Source organism: Hemibagrus wyckioides, linkage group LG09 (assembly GCF_019097595.1).
Source record: "Hemibagrus wyckioides isolate EC202008001 linkage group LG09, SWU_Hwy_1.0, whole genome shotgun sequence".
Lineage (NCBI taxonomy): Eukaryota > Metazoa > Chordata > Actinopteri > Siluriformes > Bagridae > Hemibagrus > Hemibagrus wyckioides.
The window spans coordinates 23,093,935-23,111,019 of NC_080718.1; the positions used below are offsets into that span (position 1 = coordinate 23,093,935).

The 17,085-nt window shown below is 37.3% G+C and overlaps 1 protein-coding gene across 1 annotated transcript in view; it reads right to left on the reverse strand.

Moving 5' to 3' along the window:
- The window catches only part of alk (ALK receptor tyrosine kinase), a 410,764-nt gene that overhangs the window by 4,964 nt on the left and 388,715 nt on the right, over positions 1-17,085 (reverse strand). The window contains exons 16-25 of the mRNA XM_058399951.1: positions 16,164-16,334; positions 15,929-16,027; positions 15,683-15,838; positions 14,426-14,536; positions 12,024-12,210; positions 11,559-11,649; positions 11,339-11,403; positions 11,131-11,260; positions 10,868-10,965; positions 8,742-8,834 (exon numbers count right to left, since the gene is read on the reverse strand). Of these exons, the coding sequence (XP_058255934.1) occupies positions 8,742-8,834; positions 10,868-10,965; positions 11,131-11,260; positions 11,339-11,403; positions 11,559-11,649; positions 12,024-12,210; positions 14,426-14,536; positions 15,683-15,838; positions 15,929-16,027; positions 16,164-16,334 (1,201 nt within the window). The remainder of the gene's footprint in view (positions 1-8,741; positions 8,835-10,867; positions 10,966-11,130; positions 11,261-11,338; positions 11,404-11,558; positions 11,650-12,023; positions 12,211-14,425; positions 14,537-15,682; positions 15,839-15,928; positions 16,028-16,163; positions 16,335-17,085) is intronic.

Genomic DNA, 17,085 nt, shown 5'->3' on the forward strand with positions numbered 1-17,085 from the left:
TTTTATTTCTGCTTCTGACTGACAGCAGTGTTTCCATCTCACAGCTTCATGCACTGCAGTTCTATCCTGAGCTCTGGTTAATGTTTGAGTTTTTCACTATGCTGACTTCCTCTGAGTTTCTTCCTGGAAACATACTTGTATCATCATCCATAAAACTGCAAACTATGCACGTCATGTGAATAGTATAGTATATTATAATAGTATAATTTAAATTATGTCACAGGAAAGAATAATTATTGGGTGCGGTATTGGCAATAAAAAAAAAAATATATATATATATAGATACAGATATATAGATATATATATATATATATATACAGAGTCCTGACCTCAACCCGATAGAACACCTTTGGGATGAATTAGAGCAGAGACTGAGAGCCAGGCCTTCTCGTCCAACATCAGTGTGTGACCTCACAAATGTGCTTCTGGAAGAATGGTCAAAAATTCCCATAAACACACTCCTAAACCTTGTGGACAGCCTTCCTAGAAGAGTTGAAGCTGTTATAGCTGCAAAGGGTGGACCGACGTCATATTGAACTCTATGGATTAGTAATGGGATGTCACTTAAGTTCATATGCGAGTCAAGGCAGGTGAGCGAATACTTTTGGCAATATAGTCTATATATATATATATATTCCAAAATGTTCATTCATTAAATAATCTGTTGGCAATGTTACTTTCAGTCTTTTATTAGTAAAAATGCTGAATTTAGCAAAATATCAGCAAAATACTGTGAAAAAAATGAATTCCTACAAGCAGCTTATGTAAAAATCTGACTTGAGAGAGGAAAGCTTTGCTATTGTAATGACTCCCACGTATCCACATGATAAGTGTGTATTCAAAGTGGATTACCATTCAATTTCCACATGCTTATAATTCTACTAGGCGAGTCATATTGAAAGTAGTTCCTAAAAGCGAGTCACAGAGAGTCTCTGTCACTTTTCCTGGTTCTGAGCGCCTCTTATCTGAGATGTACTTCCATATCAGATCTGTCCATGATAACTTATCTCAGTTCACCTGGAGAGAGTGAGGAAAAAAAGCTGGAAAAAAAAAAGACTTTTGGGAAAGGGAGACAGAACGTGCCTGATTGTTACTGCGTCCTTAAGCACTGGTGGGACAGAATGGAGGTAAACCCGGTTGTTTATCACAAAAGGAACCTGAGAGCCAGAGACGTATTGCCTGCTCTCTTCCAAACAAAGACATTTACACTCCCGACAAAAATCTGAGCATTGCCAGCCTTATCATGTCTTTGTGCTGCAGGAGCTGATGTGTGGCCCTTTGAGATAACTGACATCCACACCAACTCGGAGACATCGCTCTACTACAGCTTTACATATATATATATCTTCCTTGTGTAATCCTGCTCATGGGAGAGTGACACATCTCGTTCCAGGACAAAAAGCGAGGCAATCCTTGTGAAAATGGAAAGGGATCGTGCAAAGCATGGGCAAAGCTCTCATCTATGTATCGCTATGGGAATCTAGACTTTGATTCAATTTATGCCTCGTCTCAAGCTTGATCTGAAAACGTGAGTAGAGGGTGAGTTAAGAATAGTGCCGAAAACTGGTGCATGAGTTAGTTTAGGGATTTTGTCTCTGCAAACCAAGACAAAATCTAATGAAAGATTTTTATCCTGATGGGAGGGGCCTCTTCCACAATGACCCTGCTGCCATCCTCAGGGCACAAGAGCTTAATAAATGATTAATGATTAAAGTCATATGGTCAGGCCTCATACCCTCCCAACATGTCAATGTAATCGAACATCAGTGGCTTGACGTGTAGTGGTGGCTCGAGTGGTTAAGGCTCTATGTTTTTGATTGGAAGGTTGGGGGTTCAGGCCCCGGCACTGCCAAGCTGCCACTTTTGAGCCTCTGAGCAAGGCCCTTAACCCTCTCTGATCCAGGGGCACTGCATCATAGCTGACCTCAGCTGGGGTACGCAAATAAAAGAATTCCACTGTACTATAATGGATGTGTGGTTATAAAGGATTCTTCTTCCTTTGTGAGCAATCTTGTCCAGGCCCTCACAAGCAAAGGGTGTAACAGTTTCTTTCCTCAAGCCATCAGACTCCTCGATACCCATAACAAGGCTGAACAGAACCGACACACAGAGACACTTATAATTAATATCCATCTATGTTTACAGCTACACTAATATAAACACTGTTTATATGCTGTTTTTGCACATCACACTTGTACTGCTACCATATGTGTTTAAAAGAATCCTTTTTTGCGCAATGGTCCATTCTGATTGTGTACTGGACAGTCGATACTTTATGTGTCTGTCCTGTAGTGTATTATATTGTTCGTCTGCACTGTCTTTTGTCTTGCAATGTTTGCACTAGGTTGCACACTATGCACTTTATGTGGCTGGGATAACTCTTAACTCTTGTTTCATGTTGCTCTGTGTTGTTTTATGTAGCGCCAGGGTCTTGGGGGAATGTTGTTTCGTTTCACTATGTACTGCGTCAGCTATATATGGTTGAAATGATAATAAAAGCTTCTTGACTTTACTTGAACTGGGACTTGTCAGTTGTGAGTGAAATTAGAACAGAAAAGGATAAGAGTGTGGAGCCACTGGACAAGTTTTATATCTATATATTTATTTTTAATCCCATTTTCCAAAATATATGAAAATGTAATAGATCTGCTGTGGTCATTTAAGGTGAAAATAATGATTAAATATTATTTTTCAAGTCTCAATATATTTGTTGACATGCACATTATATTACAACAACCACAAAATAACAGTAAGATCAAGTGTCATTGATTGAATCACTGAACGAATCTGAACAAATCATTTCAGTGAACTGAATCAAAAGATGCGAGTAGCTAGGATAAATCCAAATTGACTTATTAGACAGGAGGCTACCAGCATCCTCAGAACACCAGTCGATGAATGTTTTCTTTAGACAAATGCTCTTTAATTGCTCTAGTACAGTTCAAGAGTCTTACAGAATCATTGCTAATGCACATTACTGGTGGCTTGTTGTACTCTAGTGTCTAATAATTAAACCTATGCTGGTTATTTATTTATTTATTTTATTTTAAATGTACACTACTATAGTAAATGTATATATAGTAAATTTAGTATTTGTCCTGAAATACAGTAGAGTATAAGTAGAGTTGTTTATTTCTTGTTAATTTTGTTTTCTATGGTTATTTTAATAAATTATACAAACCGATCAATATACTGTATGTGTGCCAATTCGTTTTTGTCAAACATTTCATTCTCATTTTTTACTTTATACTCAGATAAAAGTTTCATTTGCAGTTTTAAGACTTACGAATTTCTCCTACAGAAGAGTGAAAAATGTTTAAATGCAAAAAAGAAGTGAAATTGTGGTTATTTTATTTATTTATTTATTTATTTATTTATTTATTTATTGTATACTAGCATTTTTACCTAACATATTTTATCTATTTATCTCATATACATACAAAAGCAATAAGAAGTAAATACTTCTTGCACTTGGAGCAAATGATGCTTGAGTAAATCTTGCTATTTCAAAGTTTTAAAGTTGAGGCATCATTTCATGCAGCGCAAATAGAATCTGCTGTAAGTTATTCTATATTTTATATTACATTATATTTGTGTAAGCGATCAAATAACTGAAAGACTGCTTACTTAGTGAAACAAAAATGGCGCAAGTAGAAGCTAACATCTAACATATCAGGGTTAATCAAATGTATTAATCTCTCTCTCTCTCTCTCTCTCTCTCTCTCTCTCTCTCATACACACACACTTCCCCAGCCACTATTACATAAATCTCCTGGGCTGCTTTGGAAAGCACAGAGGAATCTTAAAACCCTAATTTGTGAGTTTTCTCTCAAAAGTTCTGAGATCCTAAAGTTTTACAGGGACATGCAAAAATCTACTTCGGCAATTAAAAGTGCTTTATGGCAGCACAACACCAGTCCTGCTCACTCAGCAGGCTTCTTTTCACTGACTCACAGAGTCATCTTCAGACCTACTGCAATAGAAGCTGCCAGGGTCTACCTCTATTTCCTCTCAAAGATCAAACACAACAATATCGGGCATCCTGAATTGTTTAGTGAGACTGAAACCAGTCTGTCATATAAAGCACTAAAAAAAGAGATTCATTTTTTTTGCATGGGAACTGTTTGTGAAAAGCTAGCTGTTTATTTTGTTATAATGGCACATCTGAAGTGTTTTACTCCACTTAGAGTAAAGCAGTTTGTCCAGGCTGAACATTTGACTAATTTAATAATGACAAATTATACTATTTTAGTCACATTTAATGTTGTCACGTGTCATAAACAAGCTCCTGTTAATGCTTTCATTACAGCTACAAGCTGTAATTGTCTAACCAGATGCACTTTTTGGATCCTTCTTTATGCAAATAAGACTCGCAAAATCAACTTTCTTGAAGACTTCCCTCATTACACCTTTAACTCTGGAGTACTACAGAGCTCTGACACTGGAGACGCCTTCCAAAAATGCTAAATTAACTTCTCCCCCACAAAGAAAACATCACTGTATCAGCTTTAAGACTTTTTTTTATATGAACTGTCTACCCTACAATTCCCTGTGAATGAGCTGTTACTATAGAAACATATTCTAACAAGAGCATTATCATAAACATATGAGTTACCTCATAGCTGGAACTACTGTCAGAGCAGCCAAAACGTATCACCTCGTGTGAAATCAGATCTGAGATTTCAACAGCTCACAGATATAAAACATTTTGCCTCAAGGACAGTATTCACAGGGCTGCATGACACAAACATTAATTCTCTCTTGCACATGAACATTTATTTCAATAAACACCCGCTGACATAAGGACTTCTTTATTCAATCTGAGGTCAAGTTGACATAATGCCACCGTCAAGTGACAGATCTTTGATAACAGAGTGCTATGTTATGACACAGTCAAGGCTCATTAATCGTCGAAGGTCCAGAGAAAGGTATGAAAAATGAGCATAGATAAGTCTCATAAAGCTCCGGACTTGAGGACTTGTGGCATGTGTATTGGCTAGATGTAAAAAAGAGTTGGCACTGTACGTACACGAGAATGCTGCAAGAAACAATATTTTAATAAGTGAAAATATTTTGGTCAGAATGTGGTCGTTTATATTTTAATACGATTACAATAAACCAAATGTAATTACATTTCTGTTTAGATTTGTCCCTAATTTTCTCCTGAGTCTTGACCAATTCCTATCCTCAGGCCAACACTAGCCTGTCACGTGACAGATAACAATGAGGAGTACGAGAATGAAAAAAGAAAAAAAAGGTTCATCCTAACAAGTTCATCCTTTGAGGCACTTGAAGCTAGACAAACTGCTGCTCATGTAACATCAAGGTTTGGCTTAACACTCTTGGGCTGAGAATAGTTCCACATAGGCAGCCTGGAGATACACAGGACTGCTATGGATTGTACCACTTGGAGACCATGGAGATGGTTTTGGACTGCTATTGCTGCAATCTGTTTTGCATTGAAGTCTCCATCATTGCACATTTGATCACTTCAACAAAAAAGAATTCATGTTAAAACTATCTTGAATTCAGAAAGTAGGCTGATGCTCACACTCATAAGTTGCTCAACTCCTGGTTACACAATTCAGGTCAAGAGGCTTTCATTGTCAATTCAACTGTATCGAAGTGAAATGACACAACATTCTTCCAGGGCCATTGTGCTACATGAAACAACACCAAGCTAAGGACTGAAAGTCAGTTTATCCTAGCCACATACAGTGCATTGTGTGCAACAGTGCAAGACAAAAGACAGTGCACCTGACTATATAGTGTAAAGTTATAGAAAGGGAATTTTCAGTTATAGAAAGGTAATTATCACTATCCGGTGTCACCCAGATGAGGATGGTTTCCTTTTTAGCCTGGTTCATCTCAAGGTCTTCCTCATGCCATCTCGGGGAATTTTTCCTTGTCAAGGTCGCCCCTAACTTGCTCATTAGAGATAAATAGAAAATGAAATTTAAAATTGTATAGCTTATATTCTTTTCTATTCCTGTAACACTGCTCTGAGACAATGTCTACTGTTAAAAATGCTATACAGATAAAATTGAATTGAATTGAATGAGGTCACAAGTTTAGTGAGTTTCACTGCGATAGACAGGGGAGAGAAAGTACACCACCCATCCCTGCTTCCCTGAGAGCCTCCCGGTCCTAGCATCACTGGCAATCAAACTCACGATCTGTATATGATAGGACAAACACTTTTCTATTGCACCAATCTGGAGTCTTCGGCAGCGGATTTTTCTCATTTTAAGAATGAATTTTAACAGAGAAGCAAAAATATCTGTCAAAAAGATTTGCTTGAAAGGAGTAAAGGCTAAAGAATCTTATATTGGATTCATAATAATCTCACAAGAAATATTAAATATTAGATTTGCTCATATTCAAGATATTTTCACTTTATTATTTATTTATTTTTGTTGTGAAATGTCCATCATCAGGTGTCCAAGTTAATAGTGCATCTATGGATGTAGTAGCTGCCCAAAAATGAGTGCCATAACACAAGCACATAGTCCTGAAAACGCTAATCTACAACCTCCAAGGTGTGATTTGTGTCATACATAGATCATAAGAAATTTTCAACCATTACTTAATCAGATTTTTTCCCCCCAATTTCCGAGTAAAACTTCACATATATCCAGTAACATATAAAAAAAGCTTAGCATTTATATCATTTAAACAACAAAAAAAAATACAGACTCTTACAGTTCCAAGGTCGAAATACAGTTGTAAGTAATGTTGTTCAATTTGCCTTTAAGTGAGCCTCATTAGTTTATGATTATGTTTGATTACATGAAAATTTTAAAGCAGCGTTCTGTTTATACATTGAGTGCAATATTAATTGCACCCTGGAGAGCGAGAGCGAGAGCACACATCAACAATTAACCTTCCTTTCCTGAAATTGCATGGAACTAATAGAATTTAAATGACATTTTTTTTTTTTTCAATTAGTTCGTTCATTAAGGCGCTCTCATTTAAAGTTACCTGCAAACTTTTGAATGTTTCAGCTGAAAAGGTTTGGAAGAGTGTGTGTAGGTGTTTTAAATGTTTTTTTTTTATCTCAAAAATCGTAGTCTTTTTCACATCTAATGAATATATATAATTAGCATAGACGAAGAACATACTTATTATTTATTAAATACTTTTTTCTCATCACTAAGCAACTGCAAATATCACAGGAGCAAATTCTTTGTGGAGGTCAACAATTCATCCAAAATCTTGTTGATGGTATGATGATATTTTCACACTCATGTTTCCCCTTAACTACCAGTGTGTGTATTTCATGGAGCACTTTATAACTCCCAGTCCATCACAAGTCACAAGCTGGACGGAAAGTGAGGAAAAACAAACATTAAGGAGAGAGCGGTGGTGAAAAAGAGCTTGTCTGGTTAGTGAGCGACAGTAAGAAGTATCATAAAGTATTTCATTGGCAATATTCCATTGCTGCAATATAATCAAATATAATAATGCCTATTTTGGGACATGGGATGACACTTGTGTGGTTGCAAACAGTCGAATCGCACAAGCAGCTCAAATTCTCCTCATTTTCTGCCTCTGAAGATACAGTGAAGGTAAACAAACAAAACAAACATAAGCGTGAAGTTTTATGCCAGATTGTTTGCTTTAAATTCACATAAATATATGTGTGTTTATATACAGAATATTAGGCAATCATGGATAACTAAGGAGATCAAGGAGGGTTTTTTTTACATGCTGGTGAACACATGGAGTTCTTTTATTTTCTCACACAATTTATTTATATACATGGTACAAAACTAATTAAAATAAATAAGCTAATTTCCTAATTAGCATCTAATTACATTTTAAGAGGTGCTGCATAAGTCATTATTTTATGTCATACATTAATTTAACTAATATAGCCTGTCTTAATTATTTGTAATTTAATTTGCATAGCATGTGTCAGGGATTTCCCCCCAAGATAAAGTAAAAGATGCGTTCGTCTTTGCCACATTTACATGACAGCATAAATGTTTTCATTAATTTCATTATGTTAATATTACATACTATTATGCATTCACATTTTGACACCTGATGACTTCAATTAAATTTAATATTTTTAATACTTCTCTTTGAAATCTGCTCTTTTATGCAACGATCCAAAACTGTCTTTATTTGGTGCATAAATTAATATATCTAAACATAACAAATATTAATAAATGTTTACATATTCTATTTTATTTCAAAGAAATATTTTATAATTTAAAAAAAAACCTATTTAACAAAACATTAAGATGTTTTGTATTTCTTGTATTATTTCTTGTATACTGCTTTATCTGCTTTATCCGGGTTTTTTTTTCTACACACAGGCATTCCATTTAATTTCTAGTATGTGATATTTGGAAGAAAAAAATAGCAAAATATATAAGACAGTGATAAAGGAACATCTAAAGGATGCAGATATGGATATTTAATGTCTTAGATTTCTGCATGAACGGGTTAATGTTGAGGTTTTCTCTGTGCAAATGAACCCTTGAAAAGGAACTCATTAAATTTTTATAATATGTCTACCACTGCTATTGAACCACACCTCCAAAAATACACAAGTGACAACACAAGAAAGAAAGAGATGCCACAAAATAGGTCAGATGTATTGAGAAGTAAGTAAACACTCTGGCTCAGAAATAAGCGCTGTGATTCAACAGCTTAAAATCACAGACTTGTCAGCTAGAAGTCTATAATTTCAAGGTTTGGGATTTCAAGGCATTTGGAGATGGACAGCATACCTGTAGATGTCTCTGGCCATGCCAAAGTCTCCAATTTTGGCCACTCTTCCAGGACCTTTACAGGTGAGCAAGCAGTTTCTCGCTGCGATGTCCCTGTAAAAGAAAACAAAAACAGCCATTAGTGCTAGGTCTTATAGTAGACCTGGTGATGGAAAGTGACAACAAACGTTTTTAAGTTTGGGTTTTAAACAGCGGTACTTCACATCACTTCTTTTGTGTATTTTTCTTTTGTGTCTAAAATATTAGCTAGCTATTTGCATTCAGGTAGTTTGTCAGCGTTTTATCATGCTATCTAACATTTGAAAGAATCGACATCTGTTTTTAGAATGTCTGCTGTTAGTTAGCGTTAGATAATTCCCAATATATGCTAATAATGCTATAGGGTTTCAGCTAGTTCGTGTTATTAGGATTAATATCATGCTATTGAATAATTGAGAGATTAGGAGTTAAGTTGCAGTTGTTTAGGCATAGAGAATTCTATTGTCTCAAATATTAGTTAGCTATTGGCATTCAGGTTATTTGTCATTTATGCTAGCTAACATGCGAGAGATTCGACACCTGTAGTTTTAACCAATTCCTAATCTCTCAAATATTAGTTCAACTGTTCCACAGTCGGCACGTAATTATGAGGCAGACACTTTCTTTTGTGTATCTTCTTGTACGTTTGCTTTCAAATGCCTACTTTAGATCGATTTAAGAGGAAATACTTTTCTACTTTAATGTGGGAAGATTTAGAAAATTAAACCTTTACCAGGCTGTTTATTTAGACGAGTAGTTGCAATTTTACTTCCGTGTTTTCTGTGATAATTTTTCTCTTCCCTTTTTTTTTTTTTTTTTACTTATTCTTTCAGATGAGCTGTACTCATGCTGAGCTAATATCATCAGCAAATAAGCAAGCGAAAACCAGTCACCCGAATGATGAAATGATGACAGCCTCAAGAAATGAACTGTGAGATTCTGTAATTTTCATAAAGATTGTACTAATAAAGCGAGGCTTTGAAAATCGGTGGAAAATGAAACGTGATCATGTGGCAGTGCGATTATACTGTAGTGTCACACTCTATCATAGAATTTTTCCTCAATACACAGTTGCACTAAAACCATCTGTAGCTGTAGCCAAGTGTATAATGTGAGTTTTAATAAAACCAAATGTTCTATATGTAAGGAATGAAGCACAATCAACAAGTCATATGGTGTGCAAATTATAGCAATATATATAATCAATGACAGAAAACTTAACTATAGCAAATTGGCAACAATTATTTTTAATAAAGAACATTTTTTAAATGTATTTTCTATAAATGAAACACAAATCAATTAAACAAAATATATCTATCCTTGAGCCAGCACTCCAGTCAGAGATGCTGATTAATAAACACTTTCTGATCATGCACTGGTGTATATTATCTGGGTATATTTTTGGTTTAATAAATTGGTTGTTTGTTTCAGTTCAATTATGCTGTAATTAGCGTCAGCTCATTAAATTGTTCTCAGAAGGAAAAAAAAAATCTTTATTTGAAAATTTGGAAGAATATTATTCATAGTTCTGAAAGAAAAAAATAGATCATGTGTTGCTAAATTATTCATGCATAAACATCATACTAAATCTTTAATTTAGCCCTCTTTATTTTAAATTTAATTCAGTTCAATTTATTTATTTTAACAATGGGCATTGTCTCAAAGCAGCTTTACAGAAGTATAGAAACAGAAAAAGATGATAAAGTTTAAGGTAAAGTTATTATTTTAACATAAACTGCTGTTAAGAAACAAAAAGAAATGCTGTATTTAGGAATCTCCGTGGACTCAGCAGAAGTGAATGTAGGCATAGTAATGGCAGAGTAGTGGTTGAAATAAATCTGTAAATAAAGCTGTTTGTGTCTTACTCCTCTTCCACATTAGCCAGATTAATGATTTGACTGTACATGTAGTGTAAATGAGCTCTAATTGGGCTCGTTTGTCACGGTCCCCTGAGCAAGGGTGTGGAGAGGACGCAGAGCTTCTGTATCAGCTTGAAAGCACCGTCTCACGCAGAGAGAAAAAGGTGACTGAGAGGAACACATCTGCTGAGTCTATGGAATAGCAAAGAAGCCATCTGCTAGACATGGACAAAAAGCATGTGTGAATACCTGTGAATGAACTGATTTTCTTCTAAATACTGGCAGCCACGTGCTATGTCTCTGGCTATGTTTAGAAGGTCCACCATAGTCAGACTGGAAGGATGCTCCTGAAATGGAAAAAAAATGGAAAGTTTGGAAGCAAAAAACCAGAAAACTTAGCAGATGGTCTCGCAGTACGACTCGCATAAAGACATATGGCGTAATTAACTATAAGACTGACCAACCAAATAGGAGCTACAAGTGTGTGTGTGTGTGTGTGTGTGTGTGCTCACCAGCCTGGGTCTAGTCTCCCTAAGAAACGTTTTGAGGTCTCCTCCAGCCATCAGCTCCAGCAGAATAAAGCGAGGAAGAGCCTGCAAACTCACTCCTATGCACCGGACAATATTCTGATGGCTGAACTTACTGCCAAAGAAAATGGCAGGGTCAAGAAAAGGAACACTGTTTATCTTTGCACATGTGTGTATTTGCAAGAATGTTTACCTTATTATGAGTGCTTCCATCAGAAAGTCTAGTTCATCCTGTTCAGAGCACACCTCAGGAAGCGTCTGATTAGAAACAACAAATGGCAACAGAAATCACTTTAAAACGCTACCACCCACTGTCTTTTACTCAGCTTCTTTCTCTTCGACATAAATGAATGCTGTAGAAGAGATTTTGACAAGAAGAGGTAGAGTTAGAGTTGCATATAATTTAAGCTTACCTTGACTGCTACCTGCATAGGACTGGGTTCTCCCGGTATTCCCACAGCCAGACCCTCATAGACCTCTCCAAAAGCACCATGCCCCAAACCCCTACACACAATATGCATTATAGCCTCTCTATATAGCTGCAATCTAGCAGATTTGCATCAGCACTTGTATAAACAGTACTTGAATCAAAAATCAAACCTCACTTGACAAAATTTGGTGACTTGGATCTCAGAGACTACCAAAGAACCCATGGGCAAGTATTTTAATCTCCAATTGCTAAAAACAGGCCTTGCCATTTCGTTCTTTGCACTTCCTTGTATCTGTCTTACCCTGCACCTAAGAATGAATTGATTTTCTTCCAGCTACTACGGGCCACATGCTATATTTCTAGCTAAGTCCCAGTCAACTTTATTGCAATGTGGTTAATACACAGAAAGCATGTTATAGGTCTGTAGACAAGTACAATGTTAACTAACCTTGTGAGCGAAATATTGCGGCGTGGTACTTCCTTCAGGTCGTTAACAGAAGCTGTCTTTCCAGCAAAGCAGTAGTTGGGGTTGTAATCAGTCATGATGGTGGAAGCTCTCAGCTTACTCAGCTTGCAGTCTGGACTCTGAAGCTCCAGCTGAATGGACTGCAGCTCAGTGTGCTTGCGCCTGTACACTGAATACACAAATATTCCCAAGAAGACAAGTGAGTGATAACCAATTGTTGGCCTGAAAAGGTAAAAAAAATCATACACAAGACACGCTTTACGGGGCAACCCATCATCCCACCTAACCAGAATGTTGTTTTCTAGATTATTGGGCAGCACCCATGTGGAAAGCAGTTGCCCAGTGAGATTCTATATTTTGTGACTTAACTTGAACACATCCTACATACCCTTCTCTGGGTAAGCAGTGCCACAATTTTGGTTCCCTGACCAGAGTTCTATATTTAGAATGATCAATCTTAAAGAGATATTGCCCCACAACCCCTGGGTTTCGGGTTCAAGTGGTCCTTTCCTTGAGTTTCAAATGGACCTTGGGTTACTGTCTTGGTGCAAAGTTTTGCATATTCTTCCCACTTCCTCAAGTTTCCTCCCATTTCTGCAAATCATTTAGGTAGTTGGACTGGCTAGACTAAGCTGCCCCTAGGTGTTCATTGTGTTCCAAAGTGAACTGGAGTCCCATCAGAGCTGTATTCCAGCCTTCCTGGGAAAGGATTTCAAGACCCTAACCTGGATAAAGCAGTTATTGAAGATAAATTAAAGAACAGAAGTGATACTCCTGCCCAGTGAATTTAATAAAGCAGCTGCCTTTAGACTAAAAGCTCATAAGATCTCACATCACATACTATGCATCAGAACACACAGCTGGACCATTTGTGAGCCAAAAACTAAAATGGCACGCAACAATTAGATACGGTTGGTTATAAGTGGACCATGTGGCTGCTTGATGGCTTAGTGGTAATAGGTTTGATAATTGGAAATGTCAGGTCTGCCAGATAACCTCTGCTGGACAATTGAGAAAAGAAGAATGTGTGATATAGTATTTGAATTGCTCATGCTAGGGCCCTGTCTTCTAATGTTAAAAACAGCAACTTCAGTGAAATACAGCCGAAGACAGACACATTAGCATAAGTTAGGTACAAAACAATACAGTCTTGTAAACACTTTGACACAAACCTGTAAACAAAAAGACGCAAGCATGTGTGAGCAAACCTTCACACTCGTCCACATACCGGAACCTCGGTGGCCCTGACCCTCAGCTGTAAACACATTAGCACTAGCTGTGAAAGTGATTTATTCACAGTTCGGTAATAGACGAGGCTTGTCAGGGGACGGCTAACTGGCCATCCGTCATCACTCTGTTTAATTCATCAATGGCTGATCGCAACTCTTCGCTGTGCGGACAGCGCTGGCAGATGTGATGTGTGGTGTGATGGCTCAATGTGTGTGAAGGTGTGATAAGGCTGTGCTGAAACACACGTCTGCACACATACACACACCGACATGACGCTGTGTGAGAGATGGCCGTTAGCGCTGATCCACCTGACACCCAGCTGCACTCATTAAAAACAAGAGCTTGTGCAGGGGATGTCATGTGCAATCATTTTTATTTTTTGGGGCTTGTTAGTGATTTTGTCTGTGTGTGTGTGTGTGTGTGTGTGTGAATATTCAAGTTCTCTACTCATCCCTGCTTCCTTCTTGGACCTTTATATATCCTCCTAGTTCAGAACTGAAATGCTTGCACTGGCAGTTTTTTTGTTTTCTTAGATATCCTCAGATGCTGCACGTATTTGTACCCATAGAAGATTAAAAAGAAGATAATCTTTCTGAAGTTCTAAAGTTTGATTCCCCGGGTATCCATTTGCTATTTGCACCCTGAGAATCAAAGATTCCCATGACTTAAAAACTTTAACACTTCTATCATGCATGACGAAAAAAATAAAATAAAATCTGAGTATGCACCCTGCATTCAAGTGACATTTAGAAAACATGCAAAACTCATTTTTACATCTATTTATTTTGTAGCAGTCGTCATTCTAATGGGGAAAATGCAGATTTAACCTTCCTGACAAGCTATTCCTGCTGATTATTCATTTAACAATCACTTGCACTTATTATTCTCCTTCCTGCCACAGTGAATAATCTCACCTGGCTTCTCTGGAGACTTGCAGTTGTCCAAAACTGCTCTAGTGTATACATAATATTTGACTTAAAGTATAATGTATATAATCCTACTATACAGTGCACAGAGAAGAGGATGGATTCCCCATTCTGTCTCAACAAGTTTTTCTTTGTCATTGTCACCTCTAGCAGATTTCTGTAAACGGCTTTTTTCTGTAGATGTAAGTGCTTTACAAATAAACTGAAGTGAATGAGACTGCAACTTACTGATCATGACTCCAGACACCGCCAGCAACAGAGCTGCAATGAGTGCTGAGGTTCCTACAGAGAGGCCCAATGCTAGGTGAGAGACAGAGGGCTGAAGTGGCACTGATGTATCTAGAACACACACAAACACATTCGTAGATATATGATTGGTCTATATCCACCTTTAGCCACTTGCACTGTTGTTCAATGAAATTGGTATGTTTAAGATCCAAATAGCAAAACTCTTTTCATCTGATGTTTGGAATAGTGTCTTGGCAAAAAATGTATTTTATTTTACCTTCCCCATTTATCATGTAACATCCCATTGTATTTTTCAGTTTCTTACTCTTCCTATTTTATTGATTTCAGTGTGTTTGGTCATTTATCTATTTCCTATTTTACTGGTGCAACATTTTCAATTTTGCTCATCATATGTAGTACATTATTACTCGACAGTCATGTCTCATTTCCCAGGCTGTATCTAATGCATCATTGACTAATCACTTGCTTTTTTTTTTTTTTATTATAGTCCATGAATAGTATTACATTATTAAAGACAATATATCGCAGTGGGACTGTAGCTGGGTAGGTCAATTTATTATCAGAGAGACTTTTCATTTTCATTAATAAAGCTGAACATCATGCAGTCAAATATCTGTATCTATATGAATGATGCTTTTATTAATGCTCTAGGATGACCATCAATGTGCTATAATTTTTATAGATAGCCATTCCTGCATTCTCAGCCAAACGGAACAGTTACACCCCCTGAGGAATGTGTATATATTTGGCCTTACAGGATATTATTCTAATTATAATAGTCTCATATTGTTAATAAAACAGAGTATTAGAGAACATTCTTCGCGGTTGGGGTGCAAGCTGTGGAGATTCAGTTTAGGCCTAATTTGATGAGGCTTTCGGGTTATGACACAGAGCTGACATCAGTCTGTATCTGTGAAGTCTTGTGGAATGAACAAGCAGACATTAGTAATGTACTATGATAGATGTACAGCTACTGCTCCTGTTTGTTCTTTAAAAAATTCTAATTCTAATTATTATAATAACAATTAAGTGCATTTAATTGAAAACTAAACATCTGATGCAAGTACATTTCAGAATGCAGTTTAAAAGGAATCAGACATACCATGCCATATAGTACTCTATCCTTAATAGAACTCAATACATAATGCTGAAGCTTGTTAAATCCAAAAGACACAGAAAAATAATAATCTTGGAAGATTATTTGTTTGTTTGTTTGTTTGTTTGTTTGTTTATTACCTGTAGAATTCACACAGGACACGCCGTCTGCGGCAATGACAAGACCGTCATCGCAGTAACACTCCGTTCCCCCCAAAGTCTCGTGGCACTCTCCTGACTCGCAGTGACTGCAGTTCTGCACCGGGGTGATGATCACCTCACCGTCGCCCTCCATGCCTGACATCAACACAACATATGGCCAGAATGTAAGACACCAAAATGATGTAAGACCTCACATGCCTGGAGACACCACACTGAATGTGTTACCTTTAAGTGCATCCATGAATATCTCTCCATCTGGGCTGATAAAGGAGGATCCATCCTCTCCATCCTGCTCAGGGTCATTGTCTACTGAAGTGCTGCCGCCTACAAACCACAGAGGAGCATGACAGCTCTGATGCAATGTGATGTAACTGGTTCAAAGTGAGCAAGATATAGTGCACTGCAAAGCAGTTCAGGTGTGTATGCCGTGATGTAAAACCGCCATGAAGTGATGTCTAACCTCGATAACCACCTCCTCCACCTCCGCTGGTGCAAGCTCCTCCACCTCCCCCGAAGCCACCGCGAGCTCTCCATCCCACCATATGGCACGGATCTCCTCCGTGACCACCCAAATTGAGGGGTTTCCCACCCCAAGGTACAGGAGTGCTATCATTCCAACCACCACCTCCACCTGAAGAACAAAGTGAGCAATAGGTTTTAGAAATAAGAATGCTTGAAAGATTTATTTAGCTGCCTATTTGAGACAGAAATGGACAGGTTGTTGTCTGCCTGAGAATTTGCAATGAGCAGGTCTACTCCTCTACACCTTGTCAGCTTCTTGAATGGTCCCATTACTTTTTCACTCCCTTTGCGTTTGAGAATTAGCTTTTTCGTTTGCTCTCTCCTTCCTATCTCAGAGAAGATGTTATGACACAGTAAGTGTTATGGTTCATGCATTTCAGTGCATGTCTGGAAGCATAGCACATACTGAGGATTCCAACTGTGTCAGATTGTCTCGACTCACGCCTTCTTTCAGCTTCCAAACATAGACCGTTGCTTTTTCTTTTTTTTTCTGTCAACTTTAGAGACGCAGAGAGTCGTAAACAAAATCACAGACAGCAGGAGAGATCCAAGGCTTACCAGACAGCTCGAAATATAGATATAAACTCGATTGTTTTTGTGATCAGTGTTGATGTTGTATGTGTGAATCTTTTTTAATTTGGATGTTTTAATGGCTGTGCATCAAGATTATATCCGTGTGATTAATCATAACAATAAAGCTGTAAATGCATATCAGACATTATGCCTGAAGTAAAACTGGAATGAATGAATGAATGAATGAATGAATGAATGAATGTGAAATTGATCATGAAAAGGCTTCTATTACTGTTTAAGACAGTAAACAAAACAAGGTATATTCAATATACTTCAGCTCAGATGTA